This window comes from Callospermophilus lateralis, chromosome 3, assembly GCF_048772815.1.
Source record: "Callospermophilus lateralis isolate mCalLat2 chromosome 3, mCalLat2.hap1, whole genome shotgun sequence".
NCBI classification, from domain to species: domain Eukaryota; kingdom Metazoa; phylum Chordata; class Mammalia; order Rodentia; family Sciuridae; genus Callospermophilus; species Callospermophilus lateralis.
In genome coordinates, this window is record NC_135307.1 from 4,681,979 (window position 1) to 4,709,630 (window position 27,652).

The following is a 27,652-nucleotide window of genomic DNA, read 5'->3' on the forward strand; positions in this document are numbered from 1 at the left end:
CTCTGAGGTGTGGTTTGCACCCAATAGCTGGTGTCTGCCTGTCTTGGTGTGCTATGGGTGAGCTTGAGTGCAAGTGGACAGAAAAGGTGTAGAACCTCCTCCCTGCTCAGGATGTCCCTGCGCCCTGTAAAATCAGGCCCTCTCCTTCCTGGCTCCAGGGATCATCGATCTGCTTTCCATTGCTAAGTGTTTCCTTTCTAGAAATCTAATAAAAATGAGCTGTGGCAAATGGGCGCATAAACAGATGTGGTCTTTTGAATCTGCCTTCTTTCATTCAGCCCAACATTTTTGCGATTCCTCACGTGGTGGTGTGGTAGTAGTCTGGTTCTGTCGATCGCTGAGCAGTACCCTGTGGGTCATGTGAAGGTAGCACAGGGTCTGTCCATTCACCACGTCATGAGAACTTGGGTCATTTCTGGCCGTGCTGAGCCAGGCTGCCGTGGTGTTTTCCTCTCTCAGGTAGACTCCTAGGACGGAACTGCTGATTGCAAAGTGTGGATTTACTTTTAGAGAATCTGCAAAGCTGTGTTCTCAAGTGGCTTTCCCATTTTCTTTCTTTCTTTCTTTTTTAAACAATACCTTTATTTTATTTATTTATTTATTTTTATGTGGTGCTGAGGATCTAACCCAGGGCCTCACGCGTGCTAGGTGAGTGCTCTACCACTGAGCCTCAGCCCTGTCCCCAGGCTTTCCCATTTTCCATTCCTACTTCCAGGTCTAGAGACGCCTTTATTCCTCATCTTCTGAGTTTTGCGAGCTGGTTGTTCCTTGATTCTTTTGCTGGACAGCTGCCTAAGGTTGTGAAGGCCCGAGGCTGTAGCTCAGCAGAGCATCATCTAGGAATGGAGAGTGACCTCTGACTATCCAGGAAGGTCTGAAAGTCACCGAGTCAGAAACCAAGGAGGGAGTGCTATTCACCGGGAGGAGGCGCAGCGGGTCCCTGGGCTTCTGCTGCACTGTGTACCACAGAATGTGTCCCTGGGCCTTGTCGGCCGAGCCAATGATTGGGGGGAGTCTGTCACCTTGTTCTTGTTAGCACATGGTGTGAGGGATCCTGCGTCCCTGTGATGGTGTTCTGCTCTGAGAGCAGCGAGGCCGGGTGGTCAGGAAGTCGTTCTGTATCATTTTATGGAGGAAAAACATTTTCAAGGACAGTTGATTGGAGGCCTTTGAAACTTTTAGAAATAATTTAGAGAGTATCCTTTTGGCAACTTTATCTTTCTTGTCCTTTTTTTCTTTTATTTTAATATAACTTTATTTTATCTACTTATTTATTCTTATGTGGTGCTGAGGATCGAACCCAGGGCCTTGCACGTGTGAGGTGAGCGCTCTACCACTGAGCCACAACCCCAGACCCATACTTCCTGTCCTTTTAGCCTCACTGTTAGATTTATGTAGATGGTCTGACCTGGAAAAAGGGAAACTAAGGTGGAGATCACTCTGTGTGATTGGAAATGCCCAACTATTAAAAAACAGGTGGAGATGAATAAAGAAAGGCTGGCTGCTGAGTTGTCAGTAGTGGTAATGCTGTGATTCAGATGTGTTGAGTCTCCCTGCAGCATGGTCCCGGGACGGGGAAGAGCTGGTCCTGTAGTGTGTGCCCTGGTCTCTGCTCCTGGGTTCCTCTGTTGAGTGTGTGCAGGCACAGAGAGAACAAGTGGAACCCTTTGCCTTGGGGAGATGGTGGCCATTAGGGAGAAGGTCCAAAGCAGACTAAGCAGTCATGTCACAGGAGGGCAGGGTATCTGCTCCAAGGTGCACCGGGTCTGTCTTGGGATTTGAACCCCGAGCACCATATGGTTTATATTATGAGCTTTGTTCTCAGTCTTTGGCCTTTAACATTAGGTGAGCCCTAGCGTTCCTCTTTGTCTTCCCCTCTTTTATAAGAAAAGGACCTGAAATTGGGAGTGTAGGGACATACTTTTTAGTCCTCAGGGCTGGGATTGTGTCTTGTCTTTGCTTGTCTGCATTACTGGGCACAGTGCCTGGTCCATAGATGGCGCTAATATTTCCTCGGGTTGTTCTTTCACTGACATCCACAGTGATTTAGTCACATTACCATGAATTCACTTAGGCTGAAGTACAGCGTAATATCATTAGAGCAGGAGTCCCAAGATCACCCCTGGATGCTTGATTTTCTAGGGGGCTCACAGCTATGATTTACCATGATGAAAGACACCTGGGGCCTCGTCCAGAGGAAACCCCATGAAGTACAGGGTGGGTGCTCTTTGGGTGGAGGTGCCCAGGATGCCCTTAGTTACCCCAGCAACAAATTCTGAGAACACGGGTGGACTGTGGCCTACCAGGGAAGCTCGTTAGCAGTTGAGCACCCCGGGTTTTTTCTCGGGGCTGGTCACGTAGGCACCCCCTGCCTAGCACTTGCTGAAGTTCTGGGTCCTAGAAGACAGCAGGTGCACATCACACGTTGTGCCGCTGGGTGAGCAGTTCAGGGAGAGGGAGCCACTCTGAACTTCTAGGGCACGGTGGAGACTTCTGAAGTGTGTTTCATAGACACCTGCCCAAGACTGGCCTTTAAGACTCTAAGCAGGGGCTGGGGATGTGGCTCAAGCGGTAGCGCGCTTGCCTGGCATGCATGTGGCCCGGGTTCGATCCTCAGCACCACATACAAACAAAGATGTTGTGTCCGCTGAAGACTAAACAAAATAAATAATAAATATTAAAAAAAAAAAAAAAAAAAAAGACTCTAAGTAGAGCACCTGGGCCTGCCCGGGGGGGCCTCTTTCCTGTCTGCGATAGACTGTGGTCTTGCAGAGGGATTTCTGGGCGATCCAGGTTCATCCTTCCAAGAGTAGGGGACATTTTAGGGGTGTTTGAGCACAGCAGCTGTTCCTTGGCTAGGGAGAGGGGTTAAGCAAACCTACCTGGGGTCTTTTTGGTGGTTTTGTTTCAAAGAAGCTTTTTGGTGGTTACCTAGAATCCTTCTTGCCTGGTTTTAAGACTTAATGAAAAATTTCCCATTTTAGAGAGGCTCTGGGATTTAGTTAAAATGTAGTTAGCCAGTCATTTCTTCCATTTCTGTCTAGAGAGCTATGGTACCATTTTCTTTCCCCCTTATTTGACTTCATTTTAAAGTTTTATTTTACTTTGATGGGCTCAAAAGTCTTTTCTGAGTGACTTCTTAAATTGGTATGCTCAGAAAGACTCTTTTCTTGAATGAAAAAAAAATTGTTGTTTTAGATTTAAAAAATGCCAGTTGTGTTCTTTGTTAGATTCCAAGGCTGTTGCAACAGGCTATCCCAATTGGGTGGTGTAAAGCACAGAAGCTGGGGAACACTGCCCCCCCCCCCAAGGTGTCTGCAGAGGGCAGTTCCTTCCCATCTGTGTTGGGTCTCCCTGGAGCCCAGCTTCCTGTGGCTCCGCTCCAGGCTCTGTCTCTGTCACCGTGTCCCTCTTGTGTGTGTCTGTGTTTTTCAGATCGTGTAAAACATGTAACACGAGATCTTAATGGATTTCCTGCATCACAGCGTTGTCAGGCGCACACGTGCATTTGTGTTTTATAGGTTTACAACTGCTCTGCATACGTTTTCATCCTGATGACTGAAATTCTGCACCCTTTTCCCCTCCCCCAGCTCCTGGCAACTCCCATTCTACTTTGTGTCTTTTTTTTGTCTGTGGTACTGGGGATTGAACACAGGGCATCCTGCATGCTAGGCAAGTGCTCCACCCCAGAACACCAGCCCTTTAAATTCCCTCCTGCCTCAGCCTCTCAAGATGCTGGCATTATAGGCTTGCACCACACCTTTGTGTGCATCCTTGCATTCAGCATCCACATGGGTAATCTAGATTGTTTTCATCTCAAGATCCTTCTGCAAGATTCTTATTCATATATATGGTCATATTCACAGGTTCCAGGAGTTAGGATGGGGATGAAGCTTTTTGATTATAGTCATGGAAAATGTATTAATGCATATACCTTTCTGTACCATGAATAATAAAGTCCTTTGTCTTCTACCCAAGAAGACACAAGCCTCTTCTGCCAGCACCCATGAAATAATAGCATTTTAATTAGTAGCTTGCAAGGAGGATACAATCTCAGGCAAATACTAACATGTTCAGAAAAAAAAAAAAAATCTAGGTAGGTTGAATTCTCACAAAGTTACTTTATTAAATAGCAGATTTTAAAATGTGAAATCTTACAAATACTCTTCTCAAAAGCCTATCATTTGACTGTGGCTGTAGCTTGGTGGTAGAGCACTTGCCTAGCACATGTGAGGCCCTAGGTTTGATTCTTAGCACACATAAAAACAAACAAATAGAATAATTTTTTTTTTTTTTTACGTCTATCATTGCTGGGTAAGGTGGTATACAACTGTACTCCCAGTTGTCTTAGGAGGCTGAGGTAGGTGAATCACAAGTTTGAAGCCAGCCTCAGCAACTTGGTAAGGCTCTCTATGCAACTTAGCGAGACCCTGTCTCAAAGTAAAAAGGACTGGGGATATAGCCCAGAGGTAAACTACCTCTGAGTTCAATCCCCAACACCCAAAAAACAAAACAAAAAAGAGTCTATGTTCTTTTTTAATCTATTATTATTATTATTATTAGTGTGTGTGTGTGTGTGTGTGTGTGTGTGGTGCTGGGAATTGAACCCAGGGCCTTGTGCCTGCGAGGCAAGCACTCTACCAACTGAATTAAGTCCTCAACCTATCTTTATTATTTTTATGTGATGCTGAGGATCGAACTTAGTGCCTCACATGTGCTAGGCAAGTGCTGTACCACTGAGCTACAGCCTCAGTCCAAAAGTCTATATTCTATTTCTCTATTTTATAAATTATCCCTTATTTCAGGTATGTTAGTTAAGGTAATGCTTACTAGATGCTATAATGGATAACTCCCAGCTCTCTTTCTGGTTCTTGCCTTGTCCTTTGTGGGCATTTTGGGCTGGAAGTCTTTCCTGGGTTGCTTTTTCACTATCCTGATCTCATGACTCCTTGGGTTTCCTAGTGTTTTTTGTTTTTTTTTTAATATTTATTTTTTTAGTTGTAGTTGGGCACAATATCTTTTTTTTTTAACTTTTTTTTTTTTTTTTTAACACAATGCCTTTATTTTTATGTGGTGCTGAGGATCGAACCCAGGTCCTGCCCGTGCTAGGGGAGCACTCTACCACTGAGCCACAATCCCAGCCTGGGCACAATATCTTTACTTAATTTATTTATTTATATGTGGTGCCGAGGATCAAACCCAGTGCCCTGCATTTGCTAGGCGAGCGCTCTACTGCTGAGCCACAACCCCAGCCCAGAAGGTATTGTTTTTATTAGAAAAAATTTTAAGCATGTCAGAGTAGAGAGAGTAATATCAGAGCTCTAAAACATATCCTTTACCTCATTCCAACAGTTATCACCATTTTGTAACTTTTACCACCACTTTTCTTTTCTGGACTATTTTCTTTAGTTCTTCTTGTTGATTAAAAAGAAATAGTGCTCTCATAAAAAATAACATTGTGGAAATTATCTGACTTAGGAAAGGAGACACCTATAACCTTACCTGTCAGAAAGAGCCCTGTGTGCCCGCATGTGGGCTCATGCGAGGTGTGTGTCTTCAAGGATGTCTTTTTTTTATTGTGATGCTGGGGATTGAACCCAGGGCCTTGTGTATGCAAGGCAGGCACTCTACCAACTGAGCTATATACCCAGCCCAAGGATGTAATCTTTAAGGATCTTTCTGTATCAGTCTTAAATATAGATAGTGTATTCCATTATATGGATTACAACATGATTAGCCGGGTTCAGTAGTGCATACCTATAATCCCAATGACTGGGGAGGATGAGGCAAGTTCAGAGCCAGCCTCAGCAACTTAGTGAGGCCATAGGCAACTTAGAGAGACCCTGTCTCTAAATAAAATACAAAAAAGGCTGGGGATATAGCTCAGGATTAAATGCCCCTGGTTCAGTCCCCAGTACCAGTCATCATCATTATCATCATCATCATCGTCATCATCATCTAGTTCCCCGTGGGGGTATTTTTGGTTTTTCAGTTTTTCCCTATTAAGTACTGCTACACTAAAAAAGGAATATGTAAATAAAATTTAAAAATAATGCTGCACTAACAACCTCCTACATTTTTTAATATGGTATGTTTTAGAATTGTCGGTTCAGATATGTACATCTTTTTAAAAATAATAACTTCATTTTATTTATTTACTTATTTTTACATGGTGCCAAGGATGGAACCCAGTGCCTCACATGTGCTCGGCAAGTGCTGTACCACAATCAGCCCTAGCATATGCACATCTTAAAAAGATTTATAGATATTGTCAAATTGTCCTCCCAAATGAGTATACCGATTTATGCCTTCAGCAGTGGATGGGAGTGCACAGATTTTTTTTTTTTTTAAGTGGTTCTGGGACTTGGACCCAAGGGTACTCTACCCTGATCTACTTCCTTTTTTATTTTATTTTTATGTGGTGCTGAGGATCGAACCCAGTGCCTCACGCATAGCAGCTGAGTTCTGTACCACTGAGCCCCCGCCCCAGCCCCTTGAGCTGTATCTTGAGCCCTTTTTATTTTTTTTATGTTTTATTCAGAGACAGGGTCTCACAAAGTTGCTGAGGCAGTTCCACCATGCGACCAGCGCACTGGTTTCATTAAAGAGGTTCTTGGCATAAAAGTTAGCTAGTGAGATCAAAATAAAACACACAGACTCAATTACCTTTTTATATGACCAGGTCCCAGACGGCTCTCACCTCTCTGGCTGACACCTCGAACCGCCCGGCAGGGCAGCAAGGATTACTCAGGGCTAGCGGGAGAGAGAGAGAGAGCACGCCAGGGAGCGGCCTTTTATTGGGGAACAAGAAATTCAGGGGAGAATTCCATCCAATGAAGGTGGGGGGGGGCAGCACTCCAAGGTCAGGGTCAGTGATTGGCCTCAGGGTCAGTGGTCAGTCACACCCCCACACGGACAGGAGAGGGTGGGGAAAGCTCCGACACAGTTTAGCCAGAGCGCCTCACACCCAATCCGGGAGTTGCCCAATCACGTGTGAGAATGGCTTCCCACAGACAGGGTCTCACAAAGTTGCTGAGGTGGGCCTCGACCTTAACAGCCTTCCTGCTTCCACCTCCTGAGGCGCCGAGGTTACAGGCATGCACCACCGTGCCCACCTAGAGCAGCATGGCTTTACAGTCTACTTTGTCCTGGTGCAGACAGGGCCCGGAGGTCAAGGGCTCTCTTAGTCCAGGCTTGTTTCTGCAGCAATGCAACTGAAACTCCTGATGGTTGACTTCTGGTCACTTCCTCCTCCTGGGTCTCTTCCAGACCTGACTCTAGCCCGCCTGATTTCTTCATGGCCTTGCTTTTGTGTTTCTGGGTCTCAGTTCACAGGAGCTTCTTGGGAGCTCTCTGAACCAGATGCCCAAAGACAGTGGGAGTGGGCGCAGTAATTGTCTTCCTGCTGCCTTGCTCCTGGTTAGCCTTTCTTTCCCCGGCAGTAGTGGGCATGGAAACCAGGGCCTTGTGCACACTGGCAAGCCGCTACTCCTGAACACAGCACATCCCTGAGGCTGGGTTATTTGATCCTCTGAGAGGTGCACAGACTGCTCTCTGCCAAGGTTTTCTGCAGTCTTGTTCTCCTGTTATTTGGGATGTAGAAACATTTGCAACCCAGTGGGGACTTCTGCACTCAGGGCTTTCTCATTCCTTCCATTTCTCCTTGAGAAGTTGTAGTTCTTGCCTGTGCCATCCTTTTCTTGGAATCCTGTGTGGAGGCAGTCAGTAGAATCCTTCTCTGACTCTTCCCACCCCCCTGGGCCAGAGGCTGCAGCGGGCGGTGGATCATTGGCATCGTCATGGGCTCCCAGCTCTGCAGAATTCCTGCCTGTGCTCTGCCTCCTGACTGCAAAGCCAGGGCCACAGAAGCTCAGGTTGTCTTCACAGCCGACCCCACTTCAAGGGACTCATTTGATGTCAGAGGTCGTTCAGGAAAGCAGAAACTACTGTGGGTATTTCCAGCAGGAAGTTGTTTAGCATAGTGAATCAGAGGATTACAAAACCATGAGTAGGGTGGGGGGTGATGGTGGTAGCATCAAAGCCAGAAGGAGCTGCTGGCAGCTTTCAGAAAATTAGGACTTGTGCTTATTACACAAAACTGCTGCAGATGAGCTGTGCGCTCCCTAGGACCAGGGAGGGTGAAATTCAGAAGAATGCTCAGTGGTGCTGGTGATGTGATCCTGCCACTCCACTGAACAGCCCCAGCTGGCATCACCTCACTGCTTTCCGAGTCTTACGGGGTAGTGGTGCTTCTTGTCACTGGGGCTGTGGCTCCTGTCATTCAAGGGAGAGCAAGATGTCACTAGCACCCAGCCTGCTTCCCTGCTGGGAGGGCAGCACAATCTTGCTGGCCACGGATCTGACCCTCAGCATGGTGCTGTTAAGTTACATGATGATAGTGTGCAGCGTGGAAGTGAATATAAAAATCTGTGCATAAATAAAATTTTGTCTTTATAATTACTTTACTTACAGACTATAAAGCAATTGGCAAAATAGGAGAGGGAACATTTTCTGAAGTCATGAAGATGCAGAGCCTGAGAGATGGAAACTACTATGCGTGTAAGCAAATGAAACAGCACTTTGAAAGGTAGGTGTCCGAGACAGCCGCCACCCAGTGCTGGCGCAGCCTTGAGTTTAGGGCAGTCTCTGTCCTGGGAAAACTGTTCATTTAGTTGTAAATAAGTACTCCAATCCCTTGGGCATTGGGGGTCATGGGCTGAAGAGCTGCTTACGATGCTGGCATTTCCTCTTGTCCAGGCTTACAATGATGTCAGTGATGAATGGTGTGAGATTTTAAGTTGTAAAGGCATGACTCACTCAAAGAGTTGTATGTGTGTAGGGGTCTTACAAATCAGACCTTCGTCCAGGTGCATTAGAGGTGCTTGCAGTTTAATTACTTGTGAAGCATGTGGACATGATGAGGAATGATTTCCAGGTAGGGATAGAGGAACTTCTTTCCTGGGTGACCTCAGCTGCCCGTCCGTGGGGAGGAACTGTGGTTCATGCTCACGCCTGTGGGGGACGGCCCTGGCTTTTTCTTTCAGAGCAGACTCTGATGGTCTCAAGAGTTGGCCAGCTTCTCAACATACACTACACCAACAAGCCAAAAATGGATGCCATTAGGAAACTGTCTGAACGAGGAAGTGAGTGCTGGCTTCATTGTAACATGAAACTTTTCAATAAAAAGTCTGAGGCCAGTAATTTATGTCTCTAAATAGCCAAAGCCAAAGAATTTTGAAAGCATAATTATTTCACTGTATTGATGCACAGCCTTCCGCAGAGTTTTAGGGTATAGACCTTGATTTCAGACTCTAAGTATGAAAAGTCATTTCTCAGGTCAGAAGAGGAGTGTTGTTGCCAGTTCATCTCACTAGAGAGGGTTGAGAGTAGCACTTCATCCTCGTGACATCTCGTCCAGGTAGCTGTCATCCTTGCTTTGCACAGGAGGGGAAGTGCCCTTACCTTGTCACTAGCTCTGCACCTCTGGGTTTGAATTCACTTTTCACCAAAGCCAAATCCTGGTTCTTTACTGCCCAGACCACATGGTGGTTCACCTACCACTTCCAAGACTCAAGGTCTTCTGCTTTGCCTTTCCTGGGACCTCTTCCTCTACATATTCCACACTCTCTGTCCCCAACCCCCCATTCCATCCATCTTTACCTTCAGACTACCAAAGACAGAGAATTAGATGCACGGTATGCTGACGACCCAGCATGGAGAGAGCGGAGAGCAGCTTCCTCCGCAGGCACCCTGTGAGCCCCCGCCCCAGCAGCCAGCACTGGACTTTGAGCAGCAGGGGTGGCACCTTTGCCCCCCACCCCAAGGACTGAGGACTGGATCCTTTCAGGTTCTCACTGTGGGTTTCAGGGAGAGAGAACTTGAAGGTGACCACGGGTGTGCTGCTGCTGTCATTTTGGTGAAGAGGTAAGCGTACACAGTGGGTGGATGCTGAGCCCCAGAGTTTTGCACTCACAGCAGTGCTGTGAGGAGACCACACTTGGTCACACAGGTGCCCATGGGAAGAGGGATACAGAAAGGTTTCTGGTGAAGAAGGTTGGCGAGTTCTGAGAGCAGACCTTTGCTAATCCTGTTACCTCCAGAATAACGACCTCCAATCACCATAGCCAGATTAAGTTTCTACCCTCTTAAAGCCTCACAGTGGGTGTTCAGTTCAGTGTCTGTAATATGAAGTGTCACAGTGGCTGGTGTTTTGTGCTATTTGGATGCACAGGCTCAGTCACGTGACCCAGTGCTGAGTTTTAGTTTCAACAGGCATTTATTAACGTGCCTTAGGACCTGCCAAAGCTGTGTAGTCCAAACCCAAGGAGAACTGGACATTGGATTTCATTTTGTGAGTTCTGATTTGCTCTTTATATATGTCTTAAAAACCCTAGGATGGGTCTGAGACTGTGGCTCAGTGGCAGAGCACTTGCCTAGCAGGGTGAGGCACTGGGTTTGATCCTTAGCACCACATAAAAAGGCATGCTGTCCATTCACAACTACAAAAATAAATAAATAAATAAATAAACCAACCAACCTACCAGCCATCCCACCCTGGGACACAGGAATCCCCTCACGGTTGGTCTGCTGTGGCCAAGGGAAGCGTTCTTTTGATATGACCTATCCTCTTTTCTTTCTTTTAGTATTTGTTGGCGCTACGAGGCTTTCTGTGCTCCTTTTATACTTTCCTTGCTCCAGCCCTAGAACCTGCCATTTCTCTAAGGAGCCCTGATTCCTTTCATTGGAGGAAGGTATTTAGAAACTAAGATCTGGACACTGGGTGTCCTAGTACTGGGTGCTGATGCTTCCAGGGCTCTTGGCAAATAGTGCTGGTGGTGCCAACCCATCACACCCGTGCCTGGCTCTCCTTCCCATCTCTATTCAAGTACCTATGAGAGCATACCCATAAAATAAATAAATGGGATGAAGAAATGATTCTTTCTCATAGAAGAATTTCACTTAATACATGTAGGGGGATAAGGGAAATAGGGAACCATCATTAGAATGCACATGTAATAATTTTTGCAGTCAGAAATCATTTCTGGGGGAAACTTAAAAGTCATTTCTGACTATAGAAATAATTACGAGTTCATTATTACATGTTTATTGTTATATGTTAAATTATTACAGGCTGATGCATGCTAAATTAATGGGTGAAACTATGAAGAGAAATAGGATTTCTATATAGCCCTAAAATATTTCCTCCTAGATACTTTATTTTTAAAATTTCATTTATTTTTAAGCTCATACACAAAACATAGAAATTATAAATATTAATGGGGTGTCATGTAATGTTTTGATACATGTATACATTGTATAATTTTTTAAATTTATTTTTTAAAATTTTTATTTATTTATTTATTTTTGGTACTTGGGATTGAACCCAGGGCACTTAACTATTGAGCTATATCATGAGCCCATTTTTTGTATTTAGAGACAGGCCTCGCTAAGTTGCTGAGGCTTTGAATTCATGATCCTCCTGCCTCAGCTTTCTGAGCCGCTGGGATTACAGATGTATACCACCACGCCTGGCACATCATGTAATGTTTAAATCAGGTTAAATATATCTGTTTCCTCATATATTTGTCATTTCTTTATGGTAAAAACTTTCCAAATATTAATTTTTAAAAAATATATTTTAATACATTTTATTTATTTATTTTTATGTGGTGCTGAGGATCAAACCCAGCGCCTCACATGTGCTAGGTGAGCGCTCTACCACTGAGCCACAACCCCAGCCCTCCAGATATTAATTGTAATTACTCTGATTGCCATCAATAATAAATACTAGCTAGTGTTGATTAATTACTGTGGAAGTTCTGACAGATCCTCTTATTGTTTGGTATCCCTTCCTCCAGGAGGTAGGGCTTCCTTTCTTCCTCTTGAGTGTTGATTGGACTTAGTGATTTGCTTCTAAAGAATAGAAGGGACAGGGGCTGGGGATGTGGCTCAAGCGGTAGCGCGCTCACCTGGCATGCGTGCGGCCCGGGTTCGATCCTTAGCACTACATACAAACAAAGATGTTGTGTCCGCCGAGAACTAAAAAATAAATATTAAAAAATTCTCTCTCTCTCTCTCTCTCTCTCTCCCACTCTCTCTTGAAAAAAAAGAAATAAATAAAATACAATTAAAAAAAAAAGAAAGAAAGAAAGAAGAGAAGGGACAAACAATGGCATTACAGTTAGAAACCTGGCAGGTCCCACTGTGGCTAAATGGTCCAGGTCACCGTCAGTGGTGAGACAGGGACACAGTGGACCAGGATGGACAGGCTGTGCCACCTCGATGCTGGCTCCCCAAAGCCATAATCCCAATGTAACCCTGAGAGCACAGCAGGGGAGTCCAGATTGGGGGACATTCCACAAAACACCTTCCTAGCCCAAGGCTGTCATGGCAGTGAAAAACAAAGACTGAGGAACTATTGCAGATTGGAGATGACTCACGGGGGACATGATAACTTCACTGCAGGTGGCATCCTAGATCCTGGAAGAGAAAAGACATTAGTGGAAAAACATGGGATACCTCAAGTTTAAGTAATAGTTGTACCAGTGTCAGTTTTTTAGTTTTGATAAATGTTATACAAATTGGGTAGACTCCATATTTACACCTCTTCTGAAAGTCTAAAATAATTTCAACATAAAAGGTAAAAAATAAGACAGAACAAGCAAACAAAAATAAATAAATAAATAAATACAGAAGCCAGGCCCAGTGGTGCACACCAGTTATACCAGTTACTCAGGAGGCGGAGGCAGGAGGATTGCAAGTTCGAGACCAGCCTGGACAAGTAGCAAGACCCTATTTCAAAATAAAAGATTTAAAGAACTGGGGGCGGGGCTGGGGATGTGGCTCAAGCAGTAGCGCGCTCGCCTGGCATGCGAGGGGCGCTGGGTTCGATCCTCAGCACCACATAAAATAAAATAAAGATGTTGTGTCCACCTAAAACTAAAAAATAAGTATCAAAAAAAAAAAAAAAAAAGGACTGGGATGCAGCTCAGTGGGGAAGACCCCCAGTACCACAAAATAGCAAAACAACAATCAAGACAAGTACAGGAGATCTGGTACTACTCATTGATCATGAACTTCTGTTCTTAAAAGTGTTGCTGTTAATTCTGATTTATATGGGAAAAAGAATTGTTAGTTTCTTCTGCTTTTGGTGTCATCTCTAAGGATGAGATTGCTAATAATTTGTAGTTTTTGGATGTTCCAGTGTAACTGATACTGGTCCAAGTATAATGCTGTTTCTTTGTTTCTTGTGGTGCTGGGGGTGGAACCCAGGGTTTCCTGCCTGCTAGGCAAGCAACATACCCCTAAGCCATACACTGTAGCCCTTGTTCTTGTTTTCAGACATGAAAATAATACTTCTGGCTTTTACATGGGAGTATCTTTCTGTAGTATTCTGTCATCATTATCAAAGAAGTTGTCTTGTTTACTTAAAGAGCAATATCAAAGTTGATTTTGGGTGCCCTTAGCCATCCGTTTCTGTTCTACTTCTCATTGTCTAAGTGAGTCCTCAAAGTCATGTTGCACAGTTGCTTGGGTGGTTTGGGAAAGGTGAAGCATTGGCAGAAGAAGATCACACTATGTCACTCATGCAGGATGATGTTGGCATTCAAAGCCTCTGCCCCCTGACCCCTCCAACTTTACTTCCACTCCTTTCCTCCTACTTGGAATTGAAATTGATGGCTTTTGGGGCTGGGGATGTGGCTTAAGTGGTAGTGCGCTCACCTGGCATTCGTGAGGCACTGGGTTCGATTCTCAAGCACCACGTAAAAATAAAATAAAGATATTGTGTCCACCTAAAAAACTAAATATTAAAAAAAAGAAATTGATGGCTTTTGCAAATATCTTTCTAATATGAAGTTCAAGTAAAGTAAGATAACCAAAGAACACCTTGGTACTGTCTGGGGCAGGGCCTGGCAACTCTGGAGACTGTTTCTCCATGTTCCTCAGAGGTGAGGCTAGCTCCTGGGCTCTAGCCTGCAGGAAGACCAAGTCCCCCTCATTTTTCTTTGTTGTCTTCACTATTTTCTCCCACCTGTAATCCCCAAAAGTATCCAGTTAAGTAGAGGCTGCCTTTGGCAATGATTTTATTCTGTATTTTGCCTGTAGAAATATTTTTAAGACCCTTACTCATGGTCTTGTTGGGGTCTCTCCTCATGCCCTGAAGCAGAAGGCTCAGTAATGAGCTAAGTCTGGCCGGCAGAGGCTCCCACTTAAAAGCAGAACCGGAAGCCCCTCTGCTCGTAGGCTTTTAGTTTTGTGACCTTGCACAGCTCTTCATTTTTCTGTGCCCTCGTTTCCTTCCTTATACAGGAGGGACAACACGGCATCCACCTCCTAAGGTCGTTGTGGGGTCTAGTGAAATCATGCAGGGGCACACTCGTGGTGCCTGTAGGCAACAGCCCCGAGGCTTGCCATATGAACCAGCTCTTCCTTGGCAGGTAAGGCAGGGTCCAAGGGCTTGGAGATGATTTTGGAAATTGAAGAGAGATGATACTAGCAAAAATAGTGAAGCTCATGGCAGGGACTCACTGACATCTGGTGCCAGGAACAGCACCAGGTGACTTGTGTGTCAATGCCATTTAATCTCACTTCGACCCTCGACCCTGGAAGCAAGATGCCAATGTGGCCATCTTTTGGATCAGAGACCATGCCTTCGGCCCCCACCCACTTGGCACTGTGCATTCGGGAGCTTCCGCCCATGTCTACTCACTAAGTGGCCTCCATGTTCCTTTTTAGGAACATAAAAAGCTACTTTGTAAGGAAGAAATAGAAACAAAGGCAAGAAATTCATGAGTTACTTTAGATAGGTTTTCTGCTACTTAAAAATAAAGTATGGAAAATCTCAAACAAATACAAAGTAAAGAGTAATGAACCCTACCTAGCAGCAGGATGGAAACCCTGCTGTTTTAATTTAGTCTGTGCCTCTGCACAGTCCCCTTCTCCTACCTGGTCAGTATGTATGCCTTAGTGTGGTTTGGGCTGCTAAAATAAAGGACCACAGACTGGTGGATCAAAGAGCAGATGTCTGTTTCTCAGTTCTGGAGCCTGGAAGTCCAAGATCCAGGTGCTGGCAGATCTGGTGTCTGGTGGGAGGGCCTGCTTACAGATTTTCTCAGGGTCATCTTGTGCCCTCAGAGAGCAGAGAGGGGAGCCAAGCTTCTATAGCCTCAGGTCACAGGGCTACCTCCTCATACCTAAGTCTCCTGTCCCAGGAACACCCAACAAGCGTTAGGGTTCCCTGATATGAAATTTGGGGGATACAAACATGAGATTCATAATATTATACAGATTTGGTTTGGTTGGTTGGTTTGTTTTGCTGGGGATCAAACCCAGCGTCTGGCACATGCTTAGCAAGCACTGAATTGCTTTGCTGCTTGGCTGTACCCTTGGCCCCAACTGTCTTTTTTCTAAGGTAAACTTGCATATATAAAGGGCGAATAGCTTACCTGTACAGTTTTGGCAAACAGACATTCCCATGTGATTAATGTCACCCTAAAAAATTTCTTTCTTTCTTTCTTTTTTGAATATTTTTAGTTGTAGGTGGACACAATACCTTTATTTCATTTATTTTTCTGTGGTGCTGAGGGTGAAACCCAGTGCCTGACACATGCTAGGCCAGCACTCACCACTGAACTACAGCCCTGGCCCCACCCTCGAAAATTCCTTCCCATCTCTTTTCAGTCTCCCACTCCCTTCCCAGACGGCCACGGCTGTTTTCTTTACTCCCTCCTAGAATCTCAGACTACGTGAAATCTCACATCTGTGTTCTCATGCCCAGTTCCATTGGCGCAGCAGAGTTGTCATGGTTATCTTAACAGGTTTGTCCCTTTTTTTGCAGGGGGTGGGTACTGGGGATTGAACTCAGGGCACTTGACCCCTGAGCCACTCCTCAACCCTATTTGTATTTTATTTAGAGACAGGGTCTCACTGAGTCGCTTAGCGCCTTGCTTTTTTGCTGAGTTTGGCTTTGAACTCTTGATCCTCCTGCGGCGACCCAAGCTGCTGGGATTGCAGGCATGAACCACGGAGTCCAGCAGATGTTTGTCCCTTTTTTAATGCTGAGTAGTATTTGTTCCAGTCTGTGACTACATACAGTTTATCTGTTCTGTCAGAGGGGTTGTTTTCTGTTGTGGCCAACCGTGAATAAAGCTGCCATGAAAGTCCTAAGACTTCTGGATATGTATTTTCTTTTTTCCTACTTAATTATTTACAAATGCAATCACTGGATCAAAGGTGGGCAAACATTAACTTTATAAGAAACTGAGGCTAGGCCTTTTCCAAAGTCATTGTAGCTTTGGATTCCCGCCGGCAAAGAATAAGTTCCAAATGCTTCACATCCTCAGCCAGCATTTGGTGTTAGGAGCATTTTTTTTTTCCTTTTTTAATTAAAAAAACATTTTTTTGGTAGTCGTAGATGGACAGCATGCCTTTATTTTGTTTGTTTTTATGTGGTGCTGAGGATGGAACCCAGGGCCTCACAGGTGCTAGACAACTGCTCTGCCAGGAGCCCCAGCCCAGCCCTGGTTGGTAGCCTTCTAAGTCAGCTGTTGGTCACTGTGCCATGTCATCTAGAGATTTTGGCCTCCACTTGCTAATGACCAACAACGATGACCACCAATTCACATGCCTTCTGGCTGTTCATGTACCTTCCTTTTTGAAGTGTCTGTTCAGGTTTTTTTTTTTTCCTATTTTAAATATTGGGCTATGTGTCTTTTTATTGAGTTGTTTGTAGGAGTCCTTTGTATGTTCTGTGTATAAATCCTTCGTGACTTACGTTTTGGGTTAGTTTTTGCACGTCTGATTTTCTGGTCCATTTTCCCTATGATTTCTCTCATTCTAAGAGGAGGAAGGGGAGAGGGCCAGGAAGAGGAGGGAGCTGTGACAGGCCCTCCTGTGGGCAGGGCAGGGCAGGCCATGAGAGTAGGAGAACAGAAAAGGAAGAGGAAGGAACGTCTGTACTATCTTTGCATCTTTTGATGTGCTGGGTTTTTTTTTAACAATATTTTTTAGTTGTAGATGAACACATATCTTTATTTATTTATTTATTTATTTTATGTGGTGCTGAGGGTGGAACCCAGGGCCTCACACGTGCAAAGCAAGCGCTCTACCACTGAGCCCCAGCCCCAGCCCCTTTTTTTTGTACTAGGTATTGAACCCAGGGATTCTCTACCACTGAGCCTTATCCCCAGCTCTTTTTATTTTTTACTTTGAGACAGGGTCTTGCTAAGTTGCTAAGACTGTCCTTGAACTTATGATCCTCCTGCCTCAGCCTCATAGAGTAGCTGTTATTACAGGTGTGGCCACCACATTTGGCTGATATGCTGAAATTTTTAATGTCAAACCCAGTGTATGGAATTATCTCCTTTTTATGGTTTTTGTTTTCTGTTCTCAGTCTTAGAAATCTTTAATTATCCCCAGGCTGGGACAATGGTATATTTTCTTCTAAAAATACAACTTTAACTTTTACAATTAGGTCCATGATCCATCTCAAATTAATTTTTGTGTATATTGTGAGGTACAGAGGCCAAGGATTATCTTTTCCCCAGTGGATATCTAGTTGTTCCAGCACCATTTGTTAAAGATGTTTCTAAAAAAGAGAAAAAAAAAAAAAAATGTTCCTTTTCCTCATAGGCTGGTTTGTCAGAAGCCAGTTGACTACAAAAGTGTGGGTCTGGGCTGTTTTTCCCTCTGAAGGTGGTCCACATTCTCCTTTGAATGTGTATACCTTGCTTTATCCTCAAAACTTTTTGTCTTGAGATGGACCACATTGTCCCCTGAACGTGCCTCTGCTTTCCTAAATAAACTTCTGCCTGTGTCTCTGGCTGGTGCATGCTGAAATTCTTTTCCATCACGATGTCAAAAACCCTACTGGAACTGAGTTGTTCCTTTCTCTCTAGGAGCTCCTCAGACTCTTCTTCAGAAACTTTTCTTCTCCTGTGACAATCTTTCCACCTTACTCTGAACTAGTTGATATCTTTAAAAATAAAGTGTGTCATAATAAAAAGTATAGGTCTGTCTGGACTCTATTCTGTTTCATGGATCTCTTTGACTTTGACTATCCTTATTTCAACTCCCTACTGTTTTTTTTTTTTTTTTAAGAAGGGTTTGTCATATATATATGTATTTATGTGTGTGTGTGTGTATATATATTATAAAGCAGAGAGCAGAGAGGGGAGCCAAGCTTTGTGTAGCCTCTGGTCACAGGGCTACCTCATACACACACACACAGACCCATAAACATATATATATACATACATGCATATATGTATTTTATGAACCTTTATTTATTTATCTATCTATCTATTTATTTATTTATTTATATGTGGCGCTGAGAATTGAACCCAGTGCCTCACACATGTTAGGCAGGTGCTTTACCACTACAACCCCAGCTCCCCCTTCTGTTTTGGTTCATGTAGTTTAACAGTATGTTTTGAAGTTGGGTAATATTTATCTTCCATTTAGTTTTTCTTTTTGGAAACATTTTGCCTACTTTGAGTCCTTTGTATTTCTATAAATATTTTAGAACCAGCTTGTCAATTCCATACAAAATAAAAACTACAGAGATTTTGAATGGGATTATGTCAAATCTGTAGCAGTTCGTGGAAGAATTCATATCTTTTTTTTTTTTTTTTTTTGATATTGGGGATTGAACCCAGGGATGCTTAACTACTGAGTCTCATCCCCAGCCCTTTTTATTTATTTTGAGATAGGATCTTGATAAGTTGCTTAGGGCCTCACTAAGTTGCTGAGGCTAGCCTTGAACTTGTGATCTTCATGCCTCAACCTCCTGAGCTGCTGGGATTACAGGCGTGTGTCACTGCACCTAATTTATTCTGCCTTCTTAAGGTAAACACTTCATAATAAAACATTTAAAGTCACAAATATCCTTCTAAGTGTCATCAAAACTTCGATGTGCTGTGCTTTACTTTTTGATATGCTAATTTCGCGTGAGATTTCTTCCTTACCCATGGATTTTTAGAAATCTGTTGTTTCATTCCCAAATACTCGGGGCTTTTCTAGATAGTGTACGATGGATGGCTGATTTCTAATTTAATTCCATCGTGGCCAGCCAGCATGTTCTGTCCATTTTCAGTCTTGGAGTTTATCAAGACTTAGCTCTGATGCAGCGCATTCCTGTCTGGGTGAGTGCCCTGTGCATCCTTGAATGATGTCAGGTGGAGGTGGTCAGTAGTGCTCTTAGGAGCTTCGGTATAGTTACTGTTTTTTTTTTTTTTTTTTTTTTTAAAGATCATTGTATCAAATATAGGAGAGGGTGTTCCCTCTCCAGCTTTCTTTACCTGTCAGTTACTTCATGTATGTTGAAACTGTTACTTATCGTATGTGCATCTAGAATCCCTGTCACCTCACCAGGGCCATGCTGGTGTTTCAGCTGTTGAACTGCCAGCTGCATGCTGGCAGGCTCACTGCAGACCTCCAAGCGCCGGTGCCCACAGGACCGGCTCCAGCTCTATGGACTATGTAGTGTTTTGACTACAGTCCTGGCTGTGAGGGAGGAAATAGGGGAATATAATGAAGAAGAGACCCAAAGCTCTTAGTCACAGATATTCTTAGACTCAGACTAGTCTCTCTTCAGGCTGTTCCTGTGTATCAGGCTCCCATGTGGTTGCTAGCTTGAGAGCAACTGATTTAAGAGCCACATTGATTTAAAAACTGTATAATGAATTCTGGACGTGGTTACACACGCCTGTGATTCCAGCCACTTGAGAGGCTGAGGCAGGAAGATCGCAAGACCAGCCTCAACAACTTAACAAGGTGCTGTCTCAAAGTTCAAAAAAAAGTGCTGGAGGGGCTGGGGCTGGGGCTCAGGGGCAGAGCACTTGCCTGGCATGTGTGAGGCACTGGGTTCAATCCTTAGCACCACATAAAAATGAAACAAATAAAGTCATCCTGTCCATTTACAACTACAAAAAAGGGCTTGGGATCTTAGTTCAGTTGGTAGAGTGCTTGCCTTGTATGCACAAGGCCCTGGGGTTAATCCCCAACACCACACACAAACACACACACACACACCCCCAAACACATCTACAAAAAATAAAATAAAAAGTGTCAGAGATGTGGTTCAGTGGTTAAGCACCCCTGGGTTCAGTTCCAGGCACTAAAATGAAAAACAAAACACAATCAGAAAAACCCAACTATAATCAGAACCTTTCCCAGCTGTGACCTAGCCCTGCTGCTGGTAGTGTGGACCTTATCCAGGTAGCAGGACCTTATCCTTTTTCTGTATAGGTCTGTAGGGGCTCAACAAACCCTTTTATTTAAGAACCGGCTGGGGATATAGCTCAGTTGGTAGAGTGCTTGCCTTGCATTTACAACACCCTGGGTTCAATCCCCAACACCACCAAAAAAACAAAAAAAAAAAACCAGAACAGAATTTAAAAAAAAATTAAACTATAGTAGCTATTCCCTGAATAACCAAATAAGATGCTGAGCAATTGTAGGAAAGAAGAGTATCCCCACAATTGGTTCCTTTGGAGCCTCTGAGATGGAAGTCCCTTGAGCATGAAGTCACTGGATCGGTGTGAATCCCCTCCCACCATGGGAGGTGCGTCTGGAAAGCAGGGACAGCTGGTCACAGGCCTAGCACTTACAGTGGTGTGATTTGGATATGGAAACAGTGTCAGGCTGAGCAATCAAAGAGGATCCCACTACAAGACCCCTGCAAGGACTACACCTGTGCCCCCAGGCAGAGGAGATGGCAGAAAAGACAGACTTCATCAAAGATGAGGTGGAGGGAGGGGCTGGGCTGTGGCTCAGTGGTAGAGCGCTTGCCTGGCATGTAAGAGGCACTGGGTTCAATTCTCAGCACTGCATAGAAATAAAATAAAGATATTGTGTCCATCTACAACTAAAAAATATTAAAAAAAAGAAGATGAGGTGGAGGCCGGGTCTGCTTCTGGAATTTTGAAATGCATATTTTCAGATAGTATGTACATTTCCTATAAACTGATTAATGTAGTTTAATTATTACCCTTAATTTTAAATAAATTTGTCAATTAATTTAATCACAAAACTTAATCTTTTTTTTTTTTTTTTTTTTTAAGTACTGGGCATTGAACTCAGGCACTTGACTACTGAGCCACCTCCCCAGCCCTATTTTGTATTTTATTTAGAGACAGGTCTCACTGAGTTGCTTAGCGCCTTACTCTTTTAGCCGAGACTAGCTTTGAACTCGCGATCCTCCTGCCTTAGTCTCCCTAGCTGCTGGGTTTATAGGCGTGCACCAGTTTTAATATTAATCTTTTTTTTAATCTTAATATGTAAAAGAAACTACAAGAGAATCTTTCAGGATAATAGATGGGGAAACTTTTCATGTATTTCCTAAGCTATGAGAACTTTAATTTTTATAGGATGATATAAGAATATGCTAACTTCAGTTTCTGATGAGAACAGTTTGACCCGATTAACTTGCTTGAAATATTTGCGAGTTTAAAATTTTCAAACATGGGTAATGAATGTGATTTGGTAGCTCTAATTTTAAAGTTAACCTAAATTATAAATCAGTTATCTATTTTTACCTACAAATAGCATTGAGCAGGTGAACAACCTACGAGAGGTACAAGCTCTGAGGCGTCTGAATCCACACCCAAACATTCTTACGTTGCATGAAGTAGTTTTGTAAGTATATTTGGAGCTTAAAAAATTATCTATTTGAAAATTTGTTGTTGATTAAATCTCCTTTTAAGAAAACCATGGTAGACTTACAATATTTATAGCTCAGAGAATAATAATTTTCATTTCACCGTACGTTGCATTTCTGTTTGGACAATTGCGTATCTGACCCCTCATTTGGAGGTGTCTTCAGAGGTGACCTCATATCGTGGCAGCACGCAGCATTCAAGGTTTGGCTCCTAAAGCTTGGTTTGGAACTCTGAAGGCTTGAACATGAGTCATGACCTCCCAGGCGAGCCCTGCGATGCTATTTCATGTTCTCATCTTGTTGCCAACTGATCTCTCTGCACAGTCTTTTACAGTCTTTCTTACAATAATTGATGTCATTTCAAGGCATTTCCATTTGTTCTAATTGTAGAGTAGTTTTCGTAAGGCTTACCTGCCAATCAAAAAGATAGAGCCTGGCTTGTCCCTTGGTGTGCAGGGGCTCAGGAGGCCTCCTCCCACCAGCATGACCTTGCCACTCTGGGAAGGTGCTTGTTGGCCTTGCTACAGCTCTGCAGGGACCCTGGCCTATAAAGTTGGCCTGGGAACTCCAGTCTCTGCCAGTTAAAGCTCGGTGGATTTTAATCAGAGGATGTAACAGTTTTAAATTCAAAACGACTTGTCTTGACATAGCTGTGTGGCCCCTTGACATAGCTGCAGTGTTCTTAGCACGGTTTGCACATAATAATCACAACACTGTGTACACACACACACACACACACACACACTCTCTCTCTCTCTCTCTATGCAGAGCACTTCTGGCCAGAATCCCCTGAGACCCCTGCCAGGTGGCCTGCTGGGACACAGGCTCCCCTGGGAAGCCTGTTGGCTGGGCCTGAAGCCTGGAGTATGAGTGAAATGTGACTCTCTCTTCTGCCTGGGAGTGGCTTTTGCTTTTGGCTCTCCAGTTGTAATATATCCCAATTACATGTAAATAATTAGGTACATTAAATTACTTTAAAATTAATTAAAACTAGACGTTCAGTCATAGAGCATGCGTTAAGTTCCTTTTTCTTTTATTGCTTTGCTTAGCTAATTCCCCAGACTTTCTTCTTTCTGCTGGGTTAATTTTATATTTTCAAGACATATCTCTTTTTTTTAAAAAATGGCTTTTAGAATTTTGCTTAAAATAAATTTTTACAATGATTTAAAATTAAATTTATCTGAAATATTGGTTGAAAATCAAAATCTCTTAAATTATATTAAAATATAATTATTTTAATAATTATATTGCCATCTTTGGCTGATGTGGGAGTGCTTTATATTTACCAGAAATGTTTACAGTGAGTTAAACATTTGATCATGTTTTCTGATTAAGACAAAAAAAAATTTAAAACCTGCTTTCTTCTTCAGTGACAGAAAATCTGGTTCTCTTGCACTTATATGTGAACTTATGGACATGAATATTTATGAGCTCATACGAGGTACGTAGACTATTTTGAAAGCTACCTTATAATACTCTTTAAGTTTGTAGCTCACCTGTATCTTGCTTCCGATCTCATAGTCCTTGGTCACCACAGAGCAGTGGTGACAACCAGGACGTCTTGCTCCTGGGAGGTGTTGCTGTGGTAGGCTGGCCTCCCAGGGTGACTGCACGCTGGAAGGGGAGCCAAGGCCTTCCGGTGACCCTGTGATTTGGAAAAGTGGCGCTGAAGGCAGCAGAGCATTGCAGCTTGTGCCGAGCTTTGGGGCCCCTTGCTCTGAGGTACCTCTCCCTGGGGTCTCCTTGCTGCTTGACTCTGTTCCCTGCTGAACAAAGGCAAAACTTCCCTGAAGATCCTGGCTTTGGGGAACCCCTTGCACCTTGCCATGCACTGGTGTCCAGGGTGCTCATTATTTCCATCTTTGAAACAGTAAAGCTCTGTTAGGGAAGCTTGGCCTGAGCCGGCCTCAGCCAGTGCCAGCCTTGGGTGCTTGCCGAGGGCACAGCAGACAGCCAGCAGGCCAGTGGGCAGGTGGTTGGCTCCCAGTGAGCAAGTGTCCCGGGGCTCTGACCTCATGGGTCTGCCAGCTGTTAGGACAATGAACCTGGTGCATATCACTAAGAAACAACAGCCAGTGTCCCATTCAAATCACACTACCCAAGGTCACACGAAGAAAATTAGCTGCCCTAATGTCCTGTGAGTTCAGATGACTGGGAATAGAATCTAAGTGGAAACATCATAGGTGATTTAAAAGCTGTATTATCTCAAACAAGTTAGACTGAAAGCAGCGTGCCACGGTCCCTTCAGATGGAGAGGCAGACACTGGTGCTGAAGAGTCCAAATACAGTTGTCTTTGAGAAGTGAGAGGATGAAGACAGTGTTGTGTCAACATTAATATAAGGCGCCCTGGTGTCCTCACCCTGAGGACACTCTGGGGATGCCAGAATTTGAGGATGCCTGGTGTTGCGTTTGCACATGACCCAGCTCTTGCTCCTGGGGGTTTCACGCCACCTCCTGGTGACTTACAGGACCAGATACAGTGTGGACGCTGTGGAAATGAGTGTTGTTATTAGGAGACAGCGACAAGGGGGAGAGTCTGTACCTGTTGAGCACAACCATTGATGGTTGAATCTACAGATAGGGAACCCACACAGACAGGGATTGCTTGTATTTTATTATGTGATTTTAAATATTTATGTGGTCATAAATTACTAAGAAAATAAGTAGTATGTGTAAGCAAGTTTTTCTACATCCTTAAAAGTTTATGTATATAAATTGGTCAAAAAACTGTGGATCTTTTTGGGAAAAGAGGAGATTGCCTCATATCTGGGATTATATGGTATTTCTTGTTTTGTTTTTTGTGGTGCTGGGGATTGAACCCAAGGCCTTGTGCTTGCGAGGCACGCACTCTAGCACCTGAGCTGTATCCCCAGCCCTTGTATGGTATTTCTTATACATTACAAACCTCATGTATTTATTCACTTAGTAATTTGTTTATTCTTATTTAAGCACAACTCTAACAAATGTAGTCATCTGTTTTTTTGGTCAAAACCACTCAAATTTGAGCTGTTGGAGAGAACATCCTCTGGGCCTGTACGCACCCACAGTGGGAGAAAGTGGCCGGAGATGGTCCAGCAATGGGCAGGAAGTCCAGGGGGGCAGCAGATGTGAGCAGGCCGGGCAGGAGGAGCTGTGTCAGGAGGCTGCAGGGGGCTTTCTCTCTGAGGAGTGAGCCTCGTGTACCTGGGGATTTTACTAACCAGCATCTCATTCCATGTGGTGTGGATAAGGGGGGCTGTCCTGGTTCTTCACGCTGACCCTCTGCGTGTAGGTCTTGATTGTCAGTTACAACCCAGTGAAACAACCCCTACGTTTTATTGTTTTATTATTACTTTTGATAATATTCTTTTTTTTTCAACACCAGTAAGTCAACATGGCTTTTTTCTTTTTGTAGTACTGGGGATTGAACACAGGGCCTCACACAAGCACTTTGCCATTGAGCTGCACACCCAGCCCCAAATTTTGCTTTTTAAAGAACCTGTATAATCCCTTGGTGTAAGGTAATGCATCCTGATTTAGAATTCCTGTGGTGCTTCCTAGAGTGTGGTATCTTAAAACTCAAGGGGATCCAGGAACAGTGGGGCACACCCCCCAGTAATTCCAGGCTTAGAAGCCTGAGGCAGGAGGATCGGGAATTCAAAGCCAGCCTCAGAACTTAGTGAGGCCCTAAGCATCTCAGTGAGACCCTGTCTCTAAGTAAAATACAAAAAAGAGCTGGGGATATGGCTCAGTGGTTAAATGCCCCTGGGTTCAATCCCTGGTACCAAATAAAGGGGTTGTGAGAAGGAGAATTTTCAGCACATTGCTCTGTGTTTAGATATCTGAGAAAGCTTTGCTCAGAATAAATATCTTTGATTTCCCGTAGGCGAGGGATTATATAATTGCAGAAATTGAAGCCTTCTTTCCCCAGTGTCTGCCTGCAGGGACTGCAGCCGATGGCTGTACAGATCCATAGACGTCCATTCCTTATGTTGTTACTGAGCCAGGCCCCTCTGGTTTCCAGCTGTGCACTAGGCCAGTCACTAGAGCAAGGAGTTTGCAAGAGTCATTCCTAAGACAGCCAAGCATGAGGAGTGGGGAGGTCCAAGCCCTAAGTCCACCTCCTGAGGACATTTGTGGACACCCGGGGATGAAGAAGCAGCGTGGCCTAGGGTGTGGGAGCCGATAGGAGGCAATAGTCAGCAGTCCGAGCACACTCAACCAACCTCCATGGCTCTTCATGGGACACCTGCAGAAAATGGTGGTGTTAGCGTGATCTGAAGGTGGAATCTTTTGCTTCCTGATGTCAAAGGTCACCTTTGGGACACCCGTGCTAGGCCAAGCAAAAAGGTCAGTGGCTTAGACAAAATGGTCCCATGTCCCCGAAGCATAACCCTAGCACCCGTTATCATAGTGACCCACGTGTCAGAGGACAGCAGAGCTAGTGGAGATGAATAACATAGCTCTCTGTGTGGCCTCCAGAATTAGTAACTTTGAAGCCAGTGAAAAGCCCATGGCTTGAGGGTATCTGGGGAGCACAGGAAGTAAGAAGGCAGAGGGGTGGTTGTGGGCAGGAGGCAGGCCGTGTCCTGGCTGGCACTTCCCAGGTTAGGGCTCTGTCCTCCACGGGTCTTGTGCAGAGGTCTTGTTCTCTTGATGGGTACATTCTTAGGAGTGGCTCTCAGTCCTGAGAGTCACCCCTTAGCAGCAGATGCCGAGTGGGAACTGGGGCCGTCAAACATGGCCAGCTTTACCCTGAGGTCCAGTGTCCTGTGGGCCCAGGGCTGTGCTCAGTGCACTGAGCTGATGAAGATGCCAGCAAAGTGGGGCACCCTGAACTCAGAGCCGGTAAAACGGAGGAAAGACGCCTCAGGGTCAGCGGACTGAGTGACGGTGACCAGGATTCGTGGCTCCTATAGCCCCAGTGCTACTCTGAATACTTCATAGGAGGTACCTCCTCTTACCTCTGCAGCAACCGCCAGGCCACTGCTATTGTCCCCCATCTCAGCATGAGGAAATGGAGGCACAGAGAAAGTCACTTGTCCAAGGTGATTACCTAGTAGGTGGTAGAGGGGCTTGAACTTGGGCTGCAGGGTTTTTTTTTTTTTCCAATTTTGTTTTAGTTGTTGATGGACCTTTATTTTATTTATTTATATGTGGTGCTAAGAATCGAACCCAGTGCCTCACATGCCAGGCAAGTGAACTACTGCTGAGCCCCCGCCCCCGCCCAGGGTGCTGTTTTTGACCACCAGACAGACTCCTCTGACAACCCTCTGTGGTTGGCACTGTTATTATCAGCCCCATTTTACAGATGAGGAAATTGGGGCTTGAAGGATGAAGTAATAACCCCACGTGAAGCTTTAAAAATGCCTGAGGCAGGGCTGAAGCTCCAGCCTCGACCCTGACTTTGCACTGCTACCCTGAGCTCCCTCCTGCCTTAGCGCAGAGCCTCCTGGGAACAGGCACTTCCTCTGGTCTGCTCCTGTGAGGGCAACACTGATCTATTAAGAGAGAACTTTTTTTTTTTTTTAATATTTATTTTTTAGTATTTGGCGGACACAACATCTTTGTTTGTATGTGGTGCTGAGGATCGAACCCGGGCCGCACGCATGCCAGGCGAGCGCGCTACCGCTTGAGCCACATCCCCAGCCCCAACACTGATCTATTAAAAGCCAAGTAATCACTAAAGCAGCTGCTTCTTCTTCTTCTTCTTCTTCTTCTTCTTCTTCTTCTTCTTCTTCTTCTTCTTCTTTTTTTTTTTTTTTACCAGAATAGCAATTCGTGTGACTTAAATTACTACTGTCTTCAGCAATCAGGCATTCAGTAGTGCTGTTAAATAGTAAAGAGCGAGATAATGAAAGGAGGGAGGAGTGGTCACAGTCTGGACTGTCTACTTCCCGCACCCAGGTGTGCGGGGGGGGGGGGGGGGGGGGGGGCTGGGTTCAGCAGGGGCAGAGGTGGAGGGGATGCCTGTGGCTGTGAACTAGGGGATGGCCAGATGAAGGTGGGTGGTT

The 27,652-nt window shown here is 44.5% G+C and overlaps 1 protein-coding gene across 6 annotated transcripts in view; it reads left to right on the forward strand.

The window, feature by feature from the left end:
• The window catches only part of Mok (MOK protein kinase), a 47,903-nt gene that overhangs the window by 6,015 nt on the left and 14,236 nt on the right, over positions 1 to 27,652 (forward strand). For 2 of the 6 annotated variants that reach the window (XM_076849615.1, XM_076849617.1), the window contains exons 2-4: positions 8,473 to 8,587; positions 21,547 to 21,636; positions 23,029 to 23,099. The exons of 1 other annotated variant lie outside the window; for it this stretch is intronic. In XM_076849615.1, the coding sequence (XP_076705730.1) occupies positions 8,473 to 8,587; positions 21,547 to 21,636; positions 23,029 to 23,099 (276 nt within the window). Of the gene's footprint in view, positions 1 to 8,472; positions 8,588 to 9,737; positions 9,925 to 21,546; positions 21,637 to 23,028; positions 23,100 to 27,652 lie in introns of those variants that run through there. 3 more of the 6 variants (XM_076849618.1, XM_076849621.1, XM_076849622.1) reach the window with 3 other exon arrangements.